Below are 23,685 nucleotides of genomic sequence, written 5' to 3' on the forward strand. Positions count from 1 at the left end.
CTTCGCCTGCATTTTGTATATACGGGGGCCAAGTTCTAGGTATCTTAGCTGGAAGGTTTTGTTTTGTAAGTGCCACAGAGAACAAATCTCATAGGCGATTCCAGAATACTCAGCATTGTTGTTTAACTCAAGTAATGTTTTATGTTACCATTATCTATGATGAAAAAGCATTTAAAAAATCCCTCTTTTTGTTCTATTATTTGTGTAAGAAGCTATTTATGCAACCGAAGTCTTATTCCGCATTGAAATATTGGGGAAAAAATAAATAAGAAATATTTTTACCTCACTGTCAAAACTTTGGCGGTCGAAAAGTTCCTCGTGTAAACTTAAAGTCAACTCCTCTTCTGTAACTGAACCGATTAGTTTTTCTGGTGCTAATTTGGATTTCATATTACTAACATAACGTGTACAGAATTCGTTACATAAATCCCGAACTTTCTGGAGTTCCATGAGGTGTATTTGTAATACTTGTAGGGCGTGAACCATCTAGAAAATTGAAATAGATAATTAACAAATCAGAATGGCCATAGAAAAAAGAGTCAGGCATATTTAAGGTCCTTGATCTAAATGCAAAATCATAATTAAGTTGAAGCACAGCCTTTATAGGTAGTAACTCGGGAGTAAAATAAAAAATTCTACGAGTCGAGCCTGAATATTTTTAGCTAAAAGTACACAATTAGCTAAAACTAGTTAAAGTTGTTTGTCACATTGCCTTTCGATAGCGTAATATGCTTAACACAAGAACATAGCATTGTCTATGATTGGTCAGTAAAAAAGTATTAGCAATACACCATGGGTAATGCAAAATACTAGCAATCAAAATAAAATTCCAGAAATACCAATATTCATTTAGTGCCAATTTAAGCCAATCAGAATTTCATAGAATCGTTTCGCCAATCAGAAACTCTTATGAAGAATCTTACAGTTTCAAATTAGCGCTAGCTAAAGCTTGGTATTAGTAACATCTCATTGTGAATGGTTCTTAAGTAAACCAGTATGATAAGCTTTGCGAGCCAGTGTGAAACCACTGTAAAGGGTAAAATTGTAAGAAAAAAAGATCGAAAAAGGAACGATAGGTTTGGTAAGGGCAAAACTGCTTTTCTAAGCTATAGAACTAAAATATGTTTGAGAGCTACTCTCATAAATTAGAACGATTTAAATGAATCACTAGGGGCTACAATTATGAACAGAACAACAAAGAGATTGGGAGTCCAACTCCTACTCTGAAGTCAACTTATAATATAGAACGATTATACATCTGTGCAACTATACATTGACGATAAGGATAATTTCAAGATCTTAAAACGTAAAAATAGAGTTCAATCAAAGAACGGGAGGAAAGTGAAACATGTTGAAAAAACTTTTATCTAACAAAAAACGAAAAAAAGGGGGAAAACAATGTGGAAAGCTACCTAATTAAAAAAAAGGCCTGCCTAATTAAAATAATAGAATCGACAATACCCTATATTTGCATTTACGGTACTATATACGAGTCCTCTTCCTGACTCCAGAGTAGCTATAGACAGCATAAATTGCTCTTAAATTAATTTAATACAATTGAAAGCATAATTAAATTTTTTAGATTTTTTGTACCCGCACATTTAAGTCAATTCAGTCATAGGTTTTCTAACTACAGCCCAAAAAACATATCGGTGTCAATTGTACATCTACGCCTATCGTTCTTAGCGAGAAATGTCATTTTTCCATAAGCAAACAAATATTAATCGACTGCCCACACTGGTCTAAGATTATTTTACTTTCAGAAACATCAGTTTCTATAGTGATGGTTGCCGGAGACCAGAACTGATCTAAGGATACTTCTTCTTCTTCTAATTCACAGCAGGCGGGCTATTCAGTTGATACTACTTAGCCCTTTTCTTTTTGTTTCACTCTGTGGGCAACAGAGCTACTGGCTTGGTTGTCTCTTATTTATTAGATATTCTCAGATATCTTTCAGTAGATCTTTCGACTCAAGGAATTCAAATATAAGATGATAGATATCAATTCCTGTGCTCTGTCTGCAGGTATAGTCGGCTAGGCTCTTGGCTGATAGTGAGATTTTGTGGTGTTTGAAGCATTTTAACAGTTTACAACGCAAGGTATGTTGTGCAGACGTCAGCATATTACATTCAAATAGGCAATGGTCAATTGTTTCATTATTCATATTACAATGCCTGCAAAGAGGGGACAGGGGCATTGAACCACTTGAATTAGAAAACTTATGTGAGAATGCAAAAAAATTTAGTCCATTTGTTCCAGAACGAATTGTATGATAAATTTCAGAAAGATACTTATTGGGAAAGGGGGAAAGGATAAGATTAATCTTATTAAAATTAATATCTGATAGTCTCCATCAGTAAATATCTCTCCCACTTGGCTGGCCAATATTTATAGCATTTTTTCCTATTTCATGAACCTGATGATTACCACTTATGCCAGAGTGGCTAGGAATATACTGAAAATAAGTTTTTTATGCCACTTAAATTAAGATTATCTATAATACTGAGACAATGATAAGTGTCAATGTCCAACTTATACTGAGGAGCTGAGGCCAGCAACTCAAGGCTTGATAGAGAGTCGGAGAACATGATAATATTATTTGAATTTGCAATCAAAGGTTGGTTTTCCTTAAGGTGTTCTAATGCCATGATTATGGCATTTAACTCAGCAGACATTATAGATAAATTATTATATAATCTTTCGCCCATTGCAATTTTCAGATGAGGAAGGAAAGCACCACTTGCTACCTTCTCATTCATTTTGGACCCATCAACAAATATTTGGAAATGGTTTTTATAAGTAATTGTATTAAGTTCAGCAATTTTTTTCTGGACAAAAGCAATGGGGGTTAAATCTTTAGTCCACTTTGAGAATTCAGTATTTATTATGGGGATTGACCAATTCCATGGAGGGGATTGGGGGAAAGTAGGTGCAATAGACTTTGCGGGTACACTAATCCTAATCCAGAATTACAGGATACTTCTTCTTCTTCTTCTAATTCACAGCAGGCGGGCTATTCAGTTGATACTATTTAGCCCTTTTCTTTTTGCTTCACTCTGTGGGCAACAGAGCTACTGGCTTGGTTGTCTCTTATTTATTAGATATTCTCAGATATCTTTCAGTAGATCTTTCGACTCAAGGAGTTCAAATATAAGATGATAGATATCAATTTCTGTGCTTTTTGTGCAGGTATAGTTGGCTATGCTCTTGGCTGATAGTGAGATTTTGTGGTGTTTGAAGCATTCTAACAGTTTGTTGAATTCTGGATACTGATCCAGAATTCAACAAAATATTCTTTTTCTTCTTTAAATTACACCCTATACACTGAAGGAAGTTTGAAGGAAGTAAATGTGCTTTAAAAGCAATAGAATTTTTCACTAGAATCATATGAATAAAACTAAAAGTGAAGAACGAGACATACAATTTTGATTGAAGCTTGAAGGTATTTTGAGATTACCCCAGCCCATCCAAGGATGTCCTGACTAAAGTCAGTCTTCCCTCACAAATCTATACTAAAATATCAGGATAGAGAGCAAATGCCATAAAATATTTGAGCCCCTGAATTCCCTAGAAAATGAAAACAACAAAGAATCAACTCAAAAATGATAAGTGAACTGTTGTTCTTCAAGGTTTAGTTGACGTGCTATTACTACTTGGAACTGACTTTTAAAGTTCCATACAGTTATTGCAAGTAGATGCAATAGCAAGGAGCTGCTATTTAGTGCTTTGATTTGGAATTATTTACAACGGAGCCTCGAAAATAATTAAAAAAGCGTTCTGTTTAGAGGTCTTGTTCTGATTCTTGAAACTAATAAGGGCTGTTAAGGCATACTTTGTCAACTTTAGACTAAACTCAACACCATCAAATTCAATCTCCAATAAGTTTAGAAGCCGGCAGGTCTTCATATTGTAGAGTTGCAGCTTGCAACCTCGAAATACGTACAAGGCGCTGCGTTACTTCCAGATACGAAAGAACTTTTATCCCCTTCATTACAGAGAAAATGAATAAAATGCCTCAATAGTTTCTTTTTTTCCCTCTTTTTTTGTTTATTAGCTGATGGTACAGCCCAGGTTCTTGCACTATTTTGCTTGCCCCCCCCCTTTCTTGACCAGTTTTTATTGTTTTTAACTCTTTTATTGATTTACCGTAGTTTAATTGTTGACACTTTCTTAGTATCCCTTTTAATTTAAATGCATTTATGTCTCGTTCTAAGTTTAGTTTGACCAGTTTTTAATGCATTTATGTCTCGCTCTAAGTTTATTTTGACCAATTTTTTTTTTTTTAAATGTTTTAATTGACTTTTTACATTTTTAATTATTGAATTTTAAATGATGTTCATTATGGTTTTCTCTATTTTGTTGTTATTCTTTGCATTTTTAGTGTAACGATTTATTTGTTGTCGACTCAAAAGTCCGAATTCGGCCCTTTGTGGGCTTGTGATAGCGACTTTTTTTTTGAAATAAATATCTATATCTTATAAGCTGCCTATGATCATCTCAAAAAGCAAGAATTGTTTTAATAATAACATTAGTATTTTAAGTTGCCACCAGTTATGTCCCCAGATGAGAATTACGATGCAGTGGGAGTGAAGCTATGCCTTGCACCAAAAAGCTGGTTAAGAAGAGGAGACAACTTAGGCATTCCAATTATAAACATTACGGTAACCCCCTTTTGTAATTTGTTTTTATATACAATAGAACACAGTAAGTGTGTACCCAAGAGTAAGGGTAAATTATAAGAGCAGAAACTGCCGATTGTTGACAAAAAAAAAACACTACCGCCATCTGGCGCTTGGTGTTTCTTTGCATTTTTTTCAATGCAATAATATAATAAATTTACTTAATTGGTGTAACTGTTAAAATTAGCGAAGCAATAAGGATCTGATTCCAGTTTTTAACAGAAAAATGAATACAAAGCTTTAAAAATGTCAAGAGACGCCAAGAGATCATTGGTATTTTTCTATGTCAGCACTAGCACCAGTTTCTACACTGCACATTACCCATACTATTCGGCTTGTACTTACAAGGTCAGTCGTGTCACTTAACGGAATGAGTAATCTTTGGTTTCCTTTGGTATTGTGATCTATGAATGTTCTTACGTCTTCCTCAAAGGTTCCAACATCTTTATTTAAAGCTTTATTTGACACAGTTGCCATCTCACATTTTTCTAGCAGCACCGCAAGCAGCGGAAAAAGTGGATGGCTGAAAAGAAAATAAACATAGATAATATTTTTTTAATCCAAAATAAGATATAATCGTTAAAAAAAAAAAAAAAAAAAAATCATGGCTGAAGCGCAACAAGAGCGCCCGACACTCGAAAAATTTAGTAAGAAAATTTCTAAACTAGACTAATTTGCATTGATTCTTCATTTATATATATATATATATATATATATATATATATATATATATATATATATATATATATATATATATATATATATATATATATATTGCCAGAAATTTATTTCTTGAAATGACCAAAGTTAATAAAGACGTACATCCTTTCATTTAAAGATAATAGCTAGTTAATGGTTTATCCAACATGTCAAAGTTTATCCAACAATTATTTGTCTATATTTATTTTAGAAAAAAAGTTACACAATGCCTGAAATGGCTGTCTGGTCTTTCTATAATGTCATAAATACCAATCACTAAAATTTTTCTAAAACCAGAAAATTCAAAAATCAAAGAATTCTAAAAATCCCTGGAATTCGAGATGAAGAACTTAAAGCTCCTGCGATTTCCATATAAAGGATGTGATATTGTATCATACTTGCAAATTTTTATCCCCCTACTGCGAATTTTTGCAGGTGATTGAAGGTGAAGTTTTTTCAACTTCCATTGAGGTTGTTCTAAGAAATGCAGAAACTTCATTTCTTCCAAACGCATGCCAATCGGACACTGAAAATTAGAAGATAAATATTTCTTGATTTACATGTAGATTTTCACTGAATTTACTGAGAGTCATAAATAAAATTGTCTGATGAAACTGAAGGCTATGCAGCAAATTTGAACTGAACAGCAACTATCGCATATTTATGTAGCTATTAAACCTTTACCTCATTCTTCATAAATATGATAAATACATTTTTCAACGATAAACAATAAACACAGCATTAAGTTGGAACAGAATAAAACAAACAAGTCATATAAAAATGAAACACAGAAGAAAAATACAAACGTAATAAGAAAACGAAACCAACAATTTGCCACACACCATTTATTCCCAGCCACAAACCAAGCCAGAGTAAACAACAATACAAAAAAAAAAGTAAGAAATAATTCAAATTGGCAAAGCGACATCTGCCTCATTAGACCATAAAAAAAGAAAAGAAAAAAAAACAAATAATTTTCTTTTTTTTTACAGTTTCAGTACCAAAAGAGTTAGAATTTTTAACTGACTCCAGGAGAGCAGTCTAGGCAGCAAGAGAAACAGTCAGGAGATTAACAGTCCAGTCAATTAAATTCGAATGATGCCAAAGTTATAATGATTATAAATAAGTTAATGAAAGACAAGAGATAAACTAGTTCAAAGGGCAGCAGGAGCCTCACTGTGTGGTTTAAGAAAACAAAGGACACACATGAGAAAACATATGAAGACTTCAGATCAAGTAATGGCATGTTAACATAATAATTTATTTTAAATATAAGGTTTCTCTCTTTGTCATAAGCCTCAGAGTGGTGTTAGATGTCAATAAAAACTCGCGATCCATACAGTAAGGCAATAGGAGACTTAAGACTGAATCAAAAATGGAATATATTTTTTAGAAATGAGCAAGGAAAATATGGCTGAACATCCTAAGAATTCCAAGATTTTCGATATCTCCATTAGAAAAATACCTCGGAGTCAGACATACTGATGACTAGGTCTACAGAGATAAGTCCTCAAATGACGAATTTAAGGTGGACTTATTAGGTATATAAAAGCAATTATAGCACTTGAGAAACACTAAAATTTTAAAAAAATACATTAAAAAAAAAAAAAAAAAAAAAAAAAACAGAAAGAGAAAGATAAAGCAACTTTTATTATGGCATGCACAGACCTTTTTTCCCAGCAAAATGTACTGCACTAAATACTTGTGAAGTACCACTTATCATGGCTTTTAAACAATATATAGATTTGCATCCAAACCATTGCAAAAAGACAAGACAATTCCAGATATAATTCTTTCATAAGGTAAAGAAGAGCAAGTGACATTGACCTCTCTCTCTTCCTCAGTACAGGAGGAGCTACCCCCAAATCTTGCAGAGGCCTTCTAACTACCCAACTCAAGTTTTGCATGCAGGATTAACCAAAGCAAACTATAACAGCAAGGAAGTAAAGCTTAGACTGCTGCCACTGAAAATTTAAAGAATATTCACTTTTTGATACTTCAGTAGCATAAAAATGTTACCCTAGCAAAGCCGCCTAGCCCTCTGTAAAAAATCCCGAGAACAGTACTGAAAAGAAGTACCTGGTCATCAAATTTCTACAATGGAGCTTGTAAAGAAAACCTATTTCAATGCAAAATAAGTCCAAGGCACAGGGACGTCAATGAAAATTATTTTTCCTGGGACCGGGATAAGATTTATTTTTCAGTATCTAGGAAGGGAGGCAAATTTGCAGTTTTCCTCGGATTTTTTTCACTGAAAATGCTACAAAAAGGCTATAAAAATACACCCCACAATAAATTTTTTTTTCAAAATATAGAAGAAGATGCAAAAAATCAAGGGAAAGGCACAGCCCCCTCTCACCAATTAACCCTACAAGGTCTATTACTTTGAATAATTTCAAAATAATTTGGATGCTGCATAGAAACATGCACTGCAAATGAATGCTATTTCCTTGCCCATTTGATATTAGGAGCATTTCACATCAACAAACATTATTTATCAAAAGTATTCAAGTTAAGACATCAAATTAGTTGCTTTACGTATCGCTTTGATTCTGATTTTACAGTACAGTATACTTCCAATAAACAGTTTTAAACCAATTAATCATCCCATATATATCAAAACATAAACTGATGGATTTAAGACAATATAACTTAAGAGATTATAATATTCTAATTGTACATAAATGAAAAACAAACAAAAAAACAACATCAGAGGCACCTCCAAGATTCTCTAGGAGTGCTTTCAAAATTAGTGTTTCAAAAATCAAGTTGGAATTTTCCAACTTGATTTAAAGAATGTGTGAGCATTCTAGCATGTTTTTCTAATAAGTAATGAACAAAATAGATCTTAGACCAGTGGATCCTAACCGATTTTGGGTCATGGGCATTTCTAAAATCCTGATGTCCCCTCATGATATTCAAATTTTATTATTCAAAATTTTGGGCGCATTCACCTGAATAAAGCCATTAACTTGATATGTTTTCTTCGGTTGTCCTTTAGCCATATTTCATACTAATGAAAAATATTATCGAATACAATACTTTTTATAAAATGTATGATGTTGCTGCAATACTATCATGTATCTTTTTTGCTCTTTGAATGCATATGAATGTGACATCATTCACATGAAAATGTGTTTCTTTTTCATAATTAAGGGTCTGAAGTGCAAGTGCACAAGAAAATAGGTCAATGTAGCTTTGTTAAATGTGCAACTAAACTTTGGAATAGTTTACCTGATACCATAGTTTCTACGCAAACAGCGGAATAATCATTTAAGAGTGCTCTTGTTGAAACTGAATTCTATGAAAAACAGTTTCTGTAATATAGTTGTTTTTTACTGATGAATATTTTTTTGTTTTATTTTTCGTTTTGTGTTTTGCAGTGTTGCTGTTTGAGCTGGTTTTTTTTTGTGTTCGTTATGCGACAAGCCTATGACTTCCTCCCTTATTGAATAAAAATAAATAAATAAATAAGTATAGTCCATCAAAGGTTACACATTCTGATCATGACTCACCAAAATATTTCCATGCCCCACCAGTGAGGTATGTGTCCCTTGCTGGGAATCAAAGTCTTAGACTAAGAGTCTAAGACCTTGCATTATTGTCATTTAAATTAAGAAATAAATTCATTGCATGCCCTGAGATACTGAATTCACATTAAAATGCGTCCTTTTAATTCGAAATGTATGATGAATAATCAAAGACTTTTCAGTACTAAATAGCATACCCATAAATAGCTTTCTTCTCTTCCTCAACATTGGATTCTCGGAAGTTATCATGTATATTTGCAACCATTCTACCAATTTCTAAGGCTTCGTTTGTTTCTCCCATCTAAAAATGACAAATAATTCACAAATAAATCTAAAAAAAACAACAATTGAACCCTTTGCCATTCAACTTATGCCTATTTAATATACAGTTGCAAAAATGCCCATAATGCTAAGGATTATACTGGACCAAGGCTTTGTGTCTATAAGATGTGAGGAATTCCATTTCTTTTTGGAAAATTTGGAAAAAATAAATTGAGGAAAAACCAAAACAGATATAAAAAGTCAAGTTTGCCACTATTTTGACTTCAATTAAGTTAGAATCATTAAATATATATCTCCAGGCACAATAAGTAATGTATATATTTACCAGAGCTGATTACTTTCTTCTTTATTAATAAGTAATGAATTCAATAATAAATTAAGCCCCATTATTTAAGCTTGTCCTCAGAATTTGAAGATAAGATAATTTTGTCTAAAAAATAATGAAAACAGCACCCCAGGTCAAATTATCAATTAAGAGAACCATTAGAATTGTATGTCAGACCAAAAAAATGAGGACTATTGCAATGAGATAATAAAAATAGAAGATCAGAATATCAGACAATGGAAATTGCATTAAAATCAGCTAAAGAGGTAATGCCAGACAGCAAGTCCAAAAGTAACAAAACATTGGTAAAAAGTAGCTAGATTCAATTTTCCTAAAAATAAAAGAAAGCATCTATCTTTCTAAAGCTGTGAAAATTAAGGACAAGAGAACTAAGGTAAAACAGGTTACAAAGAGATTAATCAGCAAAGGAAAATGCATTTAAATCCTGGACATTTACAAAAAAATATTATAAGATACAGTCTTAAATATGAGAAAAAGTGACAAATCATAGTCCAAGGAGTGACAGTGGCTTAATGAAAAGCACTTTTTACAAAAAATGTAGAATATTACCCATTGCTTGAACTAGAATCCTAGAAAAATGTATAATTGTGGGCAGGTGCCCCTTCCTGCATCATCCATCTGCTGACATCACAGAGAAAAGAGAAGCAGGCCTGATTTTCATCAGTTACCTTAAATTTCAGCTAGGAGCAATCTAAAGATTTCCCCTTGTAGAGCTCCAGAATGATGACTAGTTGTATGCAGATTCACTGGTGACCAGGTGTTGTTACATCTTTGGTAGCATCCCAATTGAGTTTACACTCTCTGGAGGACCACTCAACATCTAGCCTTTGTTTAAAAACATCAATGGATTCAGCAGTAACTGTTTCATTGGATAGTTTGTTCCAATTATTGACAATATGGGTTGAGAGAATTGAGTATGGACTCTAGAAATTATAGACTGCTTGACAAGTTTCAGATAATGACCTCTAGTTATAGAATTGGTACCAACAGTAGGGAATAATGCTGGGAGAATATTAGCCCTCAATAACTTAAAGGCTAAAATGACATCCCCTCTATTTTTCCTGTAAACAGGTGTAGGGAGATTCAGCATTGAGAGTCTTACAGGGTAGGAAAGCTCTTGCATGCCAGATATCACTTTAGTAGCATGTCTTGGCACATCTTCAAGAACTTTTAAGTCTTTTTTTAAAATACGGAGAGGCAAGACACATTCCAACTCCAAGCTTAGCATAAGTCCCTTATAAAGAAGACTGGTGACTTTAGGGGAATAAAAGAAAATTGTATGTTTAATCAGTCCCAAGGTTGAACTAGCACTAGCAGCAGACCTCTTGGCATGTGTGCAAAATTTCAGTTCATTATCAGTAGTGACATCAAGATCTTGCTCATTATTTACAGAGGAGAATGGGTGGCATAAGAAAAAATATGAGTGGCAAGGATTCAGTTTGCCAAAGTGAATGATATGGCACTTGGCAACATTAATTTCAAGAAGCCAGGCCTCAGCCCATTGACCCAGCAGTTGGAGATTATTTTGTAGCAGGGCATTATCTTCACAGGACAAAGCTGGTCCAAGAAGCTTCAGGTCGTCTGCATGAAGAGTTGATTTACTGCTGATAATGGAAAGAGCATCTTTAATGAAGATATTAAATAGTGTATGACCAAAGACACTTTCCTGGGAAGCTCAAGTCAGAACACACATTGAGGAAGAAAGAATACGATTACCAGAGTCATCAAATAACTGAACACATTGTTTACACAAATAAAAAAAAATCAAGGATCCAGAGCAGGGATTTCTCTTCAAGATTTACTGAGCATAATTTAATTACAAGTCGATTGTGCCACACTTTATCAAAAGCTTTAGAAATGTCAAGCAAAATCAGGTCAGCTGGCACCCCAATATCCAGCAACTTGGTGATGTGATCATATGATTCAAGGAGATTGGTGTCAACAGATCTTCCAGAACGAAAGCCATGCTGTGAACTGTAATAAAACATTGTTTGCTTCAAGAAGTATAGCAACTGCAGAATTGATTATTCTTTCAAGAACCTTAACAACTGTTAATGCCATGCTAATGGGCTGATATTTTTCAGCAAGGTCCTTTCTACCTTTTTTAAAAATAGGAATGACATGAGTAGTTTTCCAGTCCTGAGGTAGTCTAGAAAGATTTAATGATAAACTGAACAGCAGGGAAAGAGCTTGACACAAAACTGTACGACATTTATGTAGGATACGTGGGTGAATGCCATCCGGGCCACCAGATTTATTCAATTTGAGGGATGTGAGTTCCTTTAGAACCAAAGTATCTGTAATCAGAATTGGTTCCATACATCATATAAAGGAGGTGTAGGATATACAATACTGGAGTTGGAAAAAAAACAGAAGAGAAATATTGGTTGAAAATTTCAACTTTCAGTTCAGGATCAGCAACTGATTTACTATCATGCAGGATATCTGGGATTGTGCGTCTGTTGCTACATTTTTGAGTGGCATAATGCCAGAAAGATTTAGGGTTATCCTTAACTTCCTCAGCCAGTTTTTCCTCAAACCTTCTCTTAAACTCCTTTATTTGGTTTGTTGTTTGATTACAAAAGGATTTGAAGACTATATAATTTTCTGTGGTCATATTTTTCTATAGCAATTCCATGCTCTGTGTTTTCGTTTGATTAGCTTGCTTACTTTAGTAGTTAAAAAAGGTAAATGTTTTGCCTGTTTTGCCTGAAAAATTCTGGTGCATGACTTTTCAACATTTACAATTTCCATTTTAATATTTGACCAACTCTCCTCAATATCATCAGTAATAAGCATTTTCCAGTTGACTTTGGCAAGTTTATCAGAGGCTATTTTGTGGTTTACATATTTTTGTTGCTTGGAGAAAGGTTGTTTGGTAGGCAGACATAGTTCTGAAATAATTACTACATGGTTGCTATTGCCAACAGGTGTGGTTATTACATTCTTAATAAGAGGGTCAGGGTTACTGAGTATAACCAGATCAAGAACGTTGGAGACTTGACCTTCCCTGTAATGAGTAGGTTGTGAGATTGTTTGACAGAGGGAATTATCAGAGAGGGCAGACAAAAAAGGAGAATCTCTATTACAAAAACCAGATCCATCTTTCAGGAAGGTTAAAGTCCCCCATAAGGACAAGATCATAGCTGGCAAATTTGGACATCACGTGAGACAACATAGCAGCCAAATTAGATTCAGAGTCCAAAACACACAGAGCACTGGGGCTTCTATAAACAACACCCACTAAAATTGAAATTATTTGATTGTGTATTTTAATCCACAAAGACTCAATTCCATCAGTATTCAGAGTTGAATGAGACCAACATTTAGTCCATCTCTAATATAAAGGCACACTCCTCTGTGGCAAAGTGGGGAATTCAGATTAGAAAGTAGTTAGTAACCATTGATTTTTATTTCATCATGAGTTAAGACTGGCAAAGGTATTTTTTGGTGTATCTTCTGTAATTTCTTCAATGTCTATTCCTTTAGATTTTATACAAAGGGAAATTTAACAAAGCTTGTTAGAGGGTAGATCATCATTGGAGCTAAGGAACCTCATTCCTGAGAGATAGGAGTCTGAGAGGATCCAGAAACTAAAGGGCTGGTAAGGTTGTTGGATACAGCACTATGAAACAACAAAGAATAAACATCAGGTAAGCAAGTCATTGCCGAAGAAACAGGAGAAATGTCAGCATCAGACAGGGAAATATTATTATTATGTTCACTACTAGACCATTGAGAGACAGAATTTGGTGATGCAAGTCCATAAACACTTAAACAATTAACAGCGGTAGAGGGAGGAACATACATTAGTGAGACATTGGAGTGGTCAGGAGGATCTCTCCAACTGGTGGGTTTTTTTGGATGATGGTACCATTACAAATTATCAAATCTGCCTCTCCCTTTGCTACTCTGCATTTCTGCTTCTCAACTAGAGCTTTGTGTTTTATGCAATCTTCCTTAGGACTATCACCATAGAAACTGATTGATCCTTTTGTTTCAAAGGATTTCTGTATTATTTGCCTTCTAAATTCAGTTGATGGTACAGAGAAGAGGAGGGGGTGGCTACAAGACGGTTGATGGCTATTAGAAAGTCTTCTGACGGTTGGGGGGGGGGCACCAATGTCAACTCCATAACTGTGTAGTAGATAATTGTACAGGAAAACTGCATCATCAGTACAGGTGGGGATACCATATGCAACAATGTTAAGACATCTTTCAAAACGCTGGTGCTCTGGACATACTATCTGAAAAACATTGATTCTGGTTAATTGGGCTACTGGAAGTTGGGATAACTTAGAGGACACTGTAGAAACCACTAGGTCCTGAATGGTAAAACAGAGCAAACCAATTGTAGAAAATTTTCAATATGGGATGCTCTGTTTGCAATATCACCTGGCAGAAATTTCACTTTCAATGTCAGTTCTCAGTTGGGAAAGTGTTTGGGTCAACTGACTAGTGGTGGCAAATTCCTTCTTAAGATCTTCCCTGAAAGATTTCAAGGAATTATTCATAACAGATGCTAGCTTACTTATCATAGCTTGTTCACTCAGTTGTCTTGAAACTTACATGGGAAATACCTTGAACCATTGGAGAATGAAAATATTGATTTCTAGAGGCAGGTCAACCTTCTCTGACCTTTGCATTTCAATAGCTAGATTTGCAGGATACTTATAGGGCAAGTACATCAGACCAATCTGATAAAGGCAGGCTATTTTTTGAGGATTATGTTACTTGCAAGCCCTATATATCTTCCTCACAAAAGTAAAATGAACTGGTTGAAATTTAGTTCACTGGGAGGGGGGAGTAGTAAAAAAAACTGGGAGCCCTGACATTTACTATAGTTATTTGGTCAGGTAACTACTACCAGTCTCTACCCCCCCATCCCAAGTTATAAGGTGTCAGTGTGCAGTACCAACACCCTGGAATTTAGCTTTTACTTTTAGTTTAATTTAGCTTATGTGTCTGCATTTGTTGGTACACTGGACAATTTTGTTGCCAAATTCTTTATATCCCCCTTCAAACTCAAAACCCAAGCTGCACCCTTGGTCACAACATTAGCAGGTTTCTAAGTTCCAAAAGGGAAAATTCTTTGAGTTCTGTCTTGAAGTCAATTAGCAACATGAGCATATTTTTTAAGAAATCCAAATGCACTTCTGGAAAGTCTTTGGTACTTGTATATTATCCAGAACAAACTCAAGCACTTTGCTCTGTTTGATCTGAGGAAAACCAGTTTGTCTGTCTGCAATTGGTTATAATTAGCTTAGTCTTAGTGAGAAACACTATGATGCAGGTAATTATATTTTAATTAAATATTTAATATATAGAGGTGGTTAGGTTAGGCATTTAATATAATATACTCTGGGCAGTCTGCTTTCCATAATTCTTTTTTGTAGTTACCATGATTTTGTTACTAAGGCTTTATGGTATATTTTTCATTATATATTGGTAAATTTCATTATGATTAAACTTCACTTTAGTTTTCCTAAGAATCAAATTTCTTGAGTGTCTTCTGGATAATACACTAGTACTAAATCTTCTGTGCCTATGATCAAAACTTAAGAAAAAACAACCTTGGCAGTTTTTATTTTTTCTTTTAGTCACTTCTCATGCAAGCTTATATGGTTATTGGCTACAATGTACAAAATGGCCAAGACCTATGATAACTGCTACTAGCTGCCACTTGGAAGCACCTAATGTCTTTTGATTTAGTGAAGCATCCTCCTCAACATTCTTTGAAATTTACAGCTTAAGAACCATAGCAGTTTTGTGAGATGTTGCAGATAATGATTTCTGAGAACTTGGATGAACTATGCCATTTTGACAAGTGGAATGCAATTAAACTTTTGATTTAGTTCAATAGTTCTAATTGTAATGGCAAAAATTGCAGTACTATGTGCAGACAGTTGCAAATGTAGAAGTAGAAGTCATAGTGGCAACATGAAGTTATGAGTTGTTACAGTTATAGTTGCAAATGACCATAAGCCTAGTTGCATGCAGTCAGAGTAGCACTAAAGTTGCATAGACCTTGTAGGCAGGGTCAGATTTACATCTTTGGTGCACCTAGGCTTAAGTGTTTTGGCACCCCTAGGCCCATACAATTTTGTTGTGGAGACACAGAGGTTTACAGGGAAATCCCTAAAAATTTGGGGATAGTGGAAGACCTGAACAGAAGGCAACTGATGAGTGATGAACCAAAAGTAATACAAATGAGAGGCAAAACCAAGCTCTCAGCTGCCATTCTTAGGAGACATCTGACAGTTTACTAGCAGCTATAGAATTCATGTGTTGTTTTAAAATCACATTTAAGTATGGCAATGGCAAAAAAGTGAATCTGGCACTTTGATGATAAATCAAATAAGTCTAGTTTTTGCTAAGAAAAAAAAATTGCTCAGTGTTTTTTGTGCCCCTTGGCATTGTGCACCCTTAAGCCTAGGCCTAGTGGGCCTATGCATAAATCCTTGCCTGCTTGCAGGGAGGTTAATTGGTTAGGGGGGGGGGCTTAGTCTCAATTTTTGTCTCTCCTCCTAGATTTTGAAAATTCCTTTTCTTGCAGGGTGCATTTTCATTGAAAAATCCCTTTTTGTTGCATTTTCAATATGCAGAATATTTCTAGGCTGTTAATCTAATTATCATGGCTCCTTCCATTGTCATCCATTTTCTTAAATCATTTTGTAAACTATTTAGCAGTCATGCATTCCAGAATGGAGCACAATAAAAAGAGGGAACACAATAATATATTTTTTTATCAGAAGGAGTGAGGAGGCAGTGTTTAATAATCTACATTTAGGAATGAAAAAAGTAACTATTTTAGAATAGTTTGAAGTAGCCTAGTTTCCAGAATTGTGTACTGTTTCTTCTGGAGAGCAGGAATGCTAAACCTGTACCATCATTCAAATAATATTTTATCCACATTATTCTAGCCTACTCAGATGAAACTAAACATTTTCTAGAAGAGATTAAAAAGCACACTTGATAGAAGAACCTAGGACTCATGAGTAGAGTCAATTAACAGTAGAATTCTAATTTAGCTAATTTTTGTTATCAAGATTCCATGCTAACCCTCTTCTGTTTTATAAATATTAGAAATTTGCCTACTTGACCAGCATATGGCTTCCTTCTTTATTGAATAAAATAAATAATTGACCTGTTGAAATTTGGACCTAACAGTCATATCAATGTTTTTTTTTCTGAATGTAGGGAATGTATTTTCAGATCTTTGAAACCTTGTAAATTGAGATTGAGCAAAGTTGTGAAGCAGAAAACAGTTTTCTTGTACTTTGTTTAAGCAGAAGATCTGTTTTGTAAGGTTTCACTTTAGATGATTTTTAAGAGTCATCAAAGGTTACTGACTTCTAGACAGAGGAGTGGAGGTAGGTATTTCAAAATACCTTCCCATGCATGGGCATGTAGCTTCTTCTCTAGGGGACAGTAGGGGGGGGGGAGCAGCCATTTCTGTGATGAAGGGCAGGGGAGGGGAAACTGATGTTATATCAGCAGATCGCAAAACCTTACATTGCCAGCAAGTTCTATCATACCTATGAATTCTTTATTAACAAATAATCATAAATCACCAATGAGCTTCAGCATTAATCTTCTTAGATTAGAGCTAATTTCTTTCCAAGACATTATAGATAATTGCTCCTTGTTTGACTTTTATTCTGTCATTCTAGCTGTGTATATCCAGCTTTTTCAGCCATTCACCTTTGTTCAACTGCTTTTTCAGCCATATCTAGTGTAAATTTGAAGTTCTAGGGAGAGGCAAAGCTGCCCCCCTCTGTACACCCATGTTCCCAGGACACATAGGCCTATTAGATATTTTGAAAAATATACATCTACTCCTTCTCTCTCTAGAGGATCCTGACCTTTGATGACCTTAAAAAATCTGTGTGTTATAAGAGTAAAACCTTTCAAAATAGATCTTCTGCTTAAATGAAGCACAACAAAATTGTTTTCAGCTTCACAACTTTGCTCAATCTCAATTTATAAAGTTTTAAAGATATGCAAATACATTTCCTAAATTTTGAAAAAAAAAATCACATGGCTTAAAACACTACTCAAATAACAAGAATTGCATTTTCAGAACTAAACCTAGAGAAAAAGAAAATGACTGAAAATTAAGGTAAAATGTTGTTTTGTAAAATTTCAATAGGTATAGACCTATCATGCAGGCAAATTTCAGGACCCTCTAGAGGGAAAAGGAGTGGAGGTAGGTACTTCAAAATACCTTCCCAGGATACACTATAGCCTGTAGACCCATCTCTGTAAGTTTCATTTTCCTAATCTAACCCCTTTCCTAGATAGCCGAAAGTAGCTAAAGTGGAATTTTACCTTTTACCCAATTAGCCTAACTGATGAATTTAATAGTAGGCTAAACCCAGAATAGCATATAACCTGTATAGGCCTATATTTGGTTCTTAGCCTATCTGAGTCCACTCCTATACTTTTACTGCCAAATCCCCTTATCTATGACTCTCACACATCCCAAGTGATTAAAGCAGTTACAATTATTTGTAATTTAAAAAAAAAGTCTCAAACGTCTCTCTGGTGGCAGACCATAAATTCCGTTTACATGTACCTTTACAGAAGTGTTTCTTCAACTTCATCCATTAATGATATTTAGGTCTATTGCACAGTTGTCACAGTATTTGTCATTCATACTTCAAAGGTGGAAATTAGGAACTGTCCAAAACAAATTTCATTTAACATTAAGCGTAATATTTTAAATAAAAAATCATGATCAATCTCCAATCTTCTAACCTTACTGTAAAAAAATTTGAATCACAGTGTTTAGCTCCAAAAAAATCATGTGTAATCATTGACTCAGGTAAATTTTACATATTTTAGGTAAAGGTCTAGATTAGGGGATATTGAGAAGGAAACCTGTTGGGAAAACAATTTTTCACTTCATAGCCTATTAGGCCTAGGCTATTTATTTATTTTATTTAATACAGGAGAAAGCCCTTAGCTTGTCGCAATAAAAAATGCAGAATAATTGGTAAAGTTCTATGAAATCATATTATTGAGTTAGGACTAAAGTGAATACATCATTCCATGCCTTTTTTTATGCTGATTATGAATATAATAAGTATTTCTATCGGAAATGAATTTCAGCCCCCCCCCCCCGATATCGGCTATACCTAACCTAACCTAACCCGGAATTGGCCTATATGGGGGGGGGGGCTGAAATTCATTTCCGATAGAAATGCTTATTATATTTTTAATCAGCATAAAAAAAAGGCATCAAATGGTGTATTCACTTTAGTCCTAACTCAATAATATGATTTTGTAGAACTTTACCAAATAACTATAGCTAACATATTTTGACTCATTGACTCAGGTAAATTTTACATATTTTAGGTAAAGGTCTAGATTAGGGGCTATTGAGAAGGAAATGTGTTGGGAATACAATTTTTCACTTCATAGCCTATTAGGCCTAGGCTATTTATTTATTTTATTTAATACAGGAGAAAGCCCTTAGCTCGCAAATATAAAATGCAGAATAATTATACCTAACATATTTTGCATGCAGACCCACTATATTTTATGGTAAAATTCTTGTTTAGGTACTTTTTGATATCTTGGAAAGAGGCTAGGCTAGGAAAGGAAACTTTCAACAACAAATCCAGGGTGAAAACGTACTCTGGGAATGTATTGCCAAGGTTTTATATTAATCCTCTTCTGATTTCTGTGTCCTAGAAATTTTGGTAAAATTCTACTTTAGCTACTTTTGGCTATCTTAGAAAGGGGTCAGGTTAGAAAAATGAAACTTTCAAGGATGACAGAAGAAAGAAATCTTGGAGTCATTGTTGATTGTCAATTAAAGTTCAGCACCCATGGAAAATCTGTATTGTTGTCTACCCTCCAATCTCTTGGAATGATCAAAAGAACTATCTCTAGCAGATGCCTAAGTGTGATGTCCCTGGCATCACCCTATTTCAAGAAGGACAAAGAACTTCTAGAAATAGTTTAATGAAGAGCAATCAAAATGGTTGAAGGCCTCAAACAAATGCCATAGAAAGAGTGTTTATGTCACTTGAAGCTTCCTACTCTTACCTACAGGAAGAAACATGGTGACATGATAATGACCCACAAAATTATTTCCAAAAATGTTCTCCCTCATCTCCTCACCCCCATCCCCCAGAACATTCAGTGACTAGAGGTCATTCCAAAAAGATCTTCAAACAACACTTCTTAGTCCAAGAAGGAAGCCATTTTTTCAGCCAATGAGTAATGAACTTGTGTAATCTCTCTGAAAATACAGTGGCTGCTGATTCAACAGGTGCATTCAAGAAAAATCTAGACAAAGAATGGCTAAAGCAAGAGTTCCTGTACAACTGGGAAGCTGCTGAGTCCTCAATCAAAATTTAGCAAACAACCCATAGAAGTCATGACATAGCATTACAAGGATGAAAATCCTTAATTTCACTCCATGCTGTGATTTAAGGTAATGAGTCTACAGGCTAAAGTATGGGTAAATTTTTAGCAGTTCATATTATAGACTTACAAACAAAGTGAACATACCACTCAATGCCTTTTTTATGCTCTTTACAAATATAATAATTGCTTCTATCACAAATTTTTAGAAAAAAAATATTTTTACATTAGAGGGGTGGGGGTAAATTTTATTTCTGATGTAAATGAGAGGTAAGTTTAAACTTTCCCCTCACCCCTAATGTGCAAATATATACCCTGAATTGGTATATATAGGGGGGGGGGGCAAAATTCATTTCTAACAAAAATGATTATTATATTTGGAAAGAGCATATAAAAAGGCATTGAGTGTATTTTTTCTCTTCCCTTTATATTTTTGGATTTTAGAGTTTGTTTTGACAAATGCAGGTAATGAAAAAGGCAAGTTTTTTAAAATCAGTTTGTAGAAATTGAGCAAATGTGAAAAGTTTTTGGCTGAAAGTTAGGATTATGCAATTAGGGGAGGTAAACTTGCTGAAGGATATTCTGTCAGAGTTGGGATGTTGTTATTTTGATTTAGTGCTAGGTGAGTGATGGTTAAGGAAGCTTGGAAAATTTTTTGGGTATTGTTTTGTGTATAGATATTCCACAGGCATCACTACATAGGGGTATGCCATATGGTTTTATGGCATGGCACACTCATTTTGCCTGGGTAATGAAATTTAAGTGCCAAAACCTATATAGGCAATGAGTTTTCATCTGAGGAGCCCTGATCTGTGGTGATTACCTGGGGAATATTAAAATTTTGTAGACTTAAGGTGCTACGGCTTGGTTTTGGGACAATGACTTAAACTTATTAATGCTGATTTTGCTCTATTTCGGACTTGATTTTCGGACTATTCGGTTGGATATACTGTTTTGTCCTAGGTGATTGGATGGATAAGTAACGTCTAGACCTTGTTCAAGTATTTATTTATCTCAGTTACCAAACTAGGAAGACAGTTTTTTTTACCAAGTAATTACCTGTAATACATTATATGCAAATACATTTTCTAAATTTTGGAAACAACTGGTACTGGTGCGTTATGTGGGAACTGCTATATACTGTATTTAGAATGTCAAATGGGAAATGGTACAGTCACCCAACAAAACTTGTCAAACAGCTATTTCAGAGACTTAAATTGATTGCAAAGCATTGTTTCTCATGGATTTTAAAATATTTAAACAATTGTTTTTTGGGGTTTAGGGGGGAGGAGAGGTACCTAGGTTAGGTATTTAATGTATGCTATGCTTTAAACTCTACCTGTCCCCCCTCCTAATGTGCAAATATATAGCCCAAATTTGTTTCTAAACTATTAGCATTAACTAAACTTGACTTCTTCATGGTGCCAGCATAATGTACCAGTACCAAAAAAAACATTGATATGGCTTAAAATTTTACTCAAAAAACAGGAATTGCATTTTCAGAACTAAAGCCAGAGAATAAGAAACTGATAACTGAAAATTAAGGTAAACTGTTGTTTTGTCACAGTTTCACTGTTGTGTTGTTTTGTCTACACCTGTCATGTAGGCAATATTTTAGGAACCTCTAAAGAGAGAAGGAGTGGAGGTAGGTACTTCAAAATACCTTCCCAAGACATACTTTAGCCTGTAGACCCATCCCTGAAAGTTTCATTTTAATAACCTAACCTCTTTCCAAGATAGCAAAAAGTAGCTAAAGTAGAATTTTACTGATATTTGCTTATTTAACAGGTATTTGCCTATTGAACTTTTGACAAAACAACATTTTACCTTAGTTTTCATTTATCACTGTCTTTTTATCTGGTTTTAGTTCTGAAAACTGCAATTCCTGTTATTTGAGTAGAGTTTTAAGCCATATCAATGGGTTTTTACTAAATTTGGAAATGTATTTGCAGCAGATCTTTGAAACCTTATAAATTGGGATTGAGCAAAGTTGTGAAGCTGATAATACTTTTCTTGTACTTCATTTAAGCAGAAGATAAACTTTGCAAGGTTTTACTTTTATAACACAAAGGTTTTTAAAGGTCATCAAATGTCACTGCCCTCTAGAGGGAGGAGTAGAGATAATTACTTCAAAATACCTTCCCAGGACACACTTCAGTCTATGGATTCATCCCTGAAACTTTCATATTCTTAAGGGCGACCATTAGGGCAACCATTGCCAACTGAAAGACCCAGAACCAGCAGCCAAGAACCAACCCATAACTGACCCCCTCCAATTCTCTTCTCTGTTCCAAACCTAAACTTGAAAAGACGCATTCTACAAAAATCTTACAAGCTTTGCCAGGAAATCCAGTCCAGGGCAGATGCATCCCAGGAAGATCAGGAGAAAAGGAAAGCCTTATCTGCTGAACTCAGATGCCGGATGGAGCTAGGTGAGCAAAATTTGGCTATCCACCATGGAAAAATTGTTTCAAAAAACTCGATTCGTCAACCAACCCATGAACTGTTAGATACCCCAGCTACCAGCCCTGTACATAGTGTAAATTATGACCCAGAAGTATTTGTGTCACCAGTTAGTACCCTATGAACTTTCTGACTCATCATCCTACAAGTCCTTTGCAAATGCAAGTCTCAACCAATCAGATGATAGCAGATCCTCCAGCTCTTCTATATCCATTCTGGACAAGCCAGTCCTCAACATGAATCACTGCCATAAGGAAGTACTCAACCAATGAAAGCAGCAAGTAAGTCAAGATTTCTCTGCTCTAATAACAAATGTTGACCAACTCCCAAACAAAATCAATGAGCTGAAATCTTTGATTTATGCAAATGATTATGATATTATACTCCTTACTGAGGTGTGTCCCAAGAATTCAACAAACCAGTTCCTAAATTCACATGTTAGCCTGCAAGGCTACCATACTAGTATCAAACCTGTCATCTAATTATTGCCGCCATGGAACACTTGCACTGGTTAAATCCTCTTACACCAGCACCCCAATTGACTACTTCACTGGATGCCCCTATGCTGAAACCATTTCCTTTGATATTTCAGTTCCAGGGAATAAAGACGACCATCCTGTCAGAGTCAGCTGTATATATAGAAGTCTGTCAGCACCGTCACCAGAGGAAACAGATGGGAAACTAGCAGAGCTCATTTGCAAGATTGCAGACACCCACCAAGGGGATCTTCTAATTGCAGGTGACTTCAACCTGCCTAACATCACCTGGAAAGACCAGTTTCCCTACGTCTCATCTGGTCCCATGAGCCCAATCATTGACATTATTCATGATATCCTTCTCCACTAAATTGTCAACCAGCTGATGCGTTTTAGGGAGGGACAGCAACAAAACCTTCTTGACCTGGTATTTCTCAGGAAACCAGAAGCTCTCCTCTCTACCTCTTACATGCCCCCAATCGGAAAGAGTGATCATGTCACCATAGACATTAGAACAACATTCCTCAAAGTAACAAATCACTACATCAAGAAGACCTTTATTAACTATGAGAAGATTAGAATGGATCTCAACAACATCAGATGGGATGACTTCTTATCTGGTTCTCTAGAACAGCAATGGCAGTGCTTCAAAGAATTACTGATAAGCAAAGCAAATCAGTACACCTCAAGCAAGCTCATCCCCAAACCAAGAACACTTCCGATAATGACAAAAGAGATTAAGAGGGAAATCAACCGTAAAGCAGACAATGGAAGAAATATAAAAAACACCACTCCCCTGAAAATAGAGAGAAATATTCCAAAAGCCGGTACAA

The 23,685-nt window shown here is 34.9% G+C and overlaps 2 protein-coding genes across 2 annotated transcripts in view; one reads left to right on the forward strand and one right to left on the reverse strand.

Annotated features, from left to right (window-relative positions):
* LOC148954045 (homeobox protein PKNOX2-like) overlaps positions 1–9,209 on the reverse strand; it is a 39,284-nt gene extending 30,075 nt beyond the window's left edge. The window contains exons 1-3 of the mRNA XM_089086896.1: positions 9,106–9,209; positions 5,025–5,202; positions 283–486 (exon numbers count right to left, since the gene is read on the reverse strand). Of these exons, the coding sequence (XP_088943022.1) occupies positions 283–486; positions 5,025–5,202; positions 9,106–9,209 (486 nt within the window). The remainder of the gene's footprint in view (positions 1–282; positions 487–5,024; positions 5,203–9,105) is intronic.
* A 9,063-nt stretch (positions 9,210–18,272) lies between these two features.
* Arp5 (Actin-related protein 5) overlaps positions 18,273–23,685 on the forward strand; it is a 74,967-nt gene continuing 69,554 nt past the window's right edge. Inside the window, exon 1 of the mRNA XM_089086897.1 lies at positions 18,273–18,363. Coding sequence (XP_088943023.1) covers positions 18,273–18,363 — 91 coding nt within the window. The remainder of the gene's footprint in view (positions 18,364–23,685) is intronic.

Source organism: Artemia sp. Qi Xiang Cuo, chromosome 3 (assembly GCF_049724085.1).
Source record: "Artemia sp. Qi Xiang Cuo chromosome 3, ASM4972408v1, whole genome shotgun sequence".
NCBI lineage: Eukaryota > Metazoa > Arthropoda > Branchiopoda > Anostraca > Artemiidae > Artemia > Artemia sp. Qi Xiang Cuo.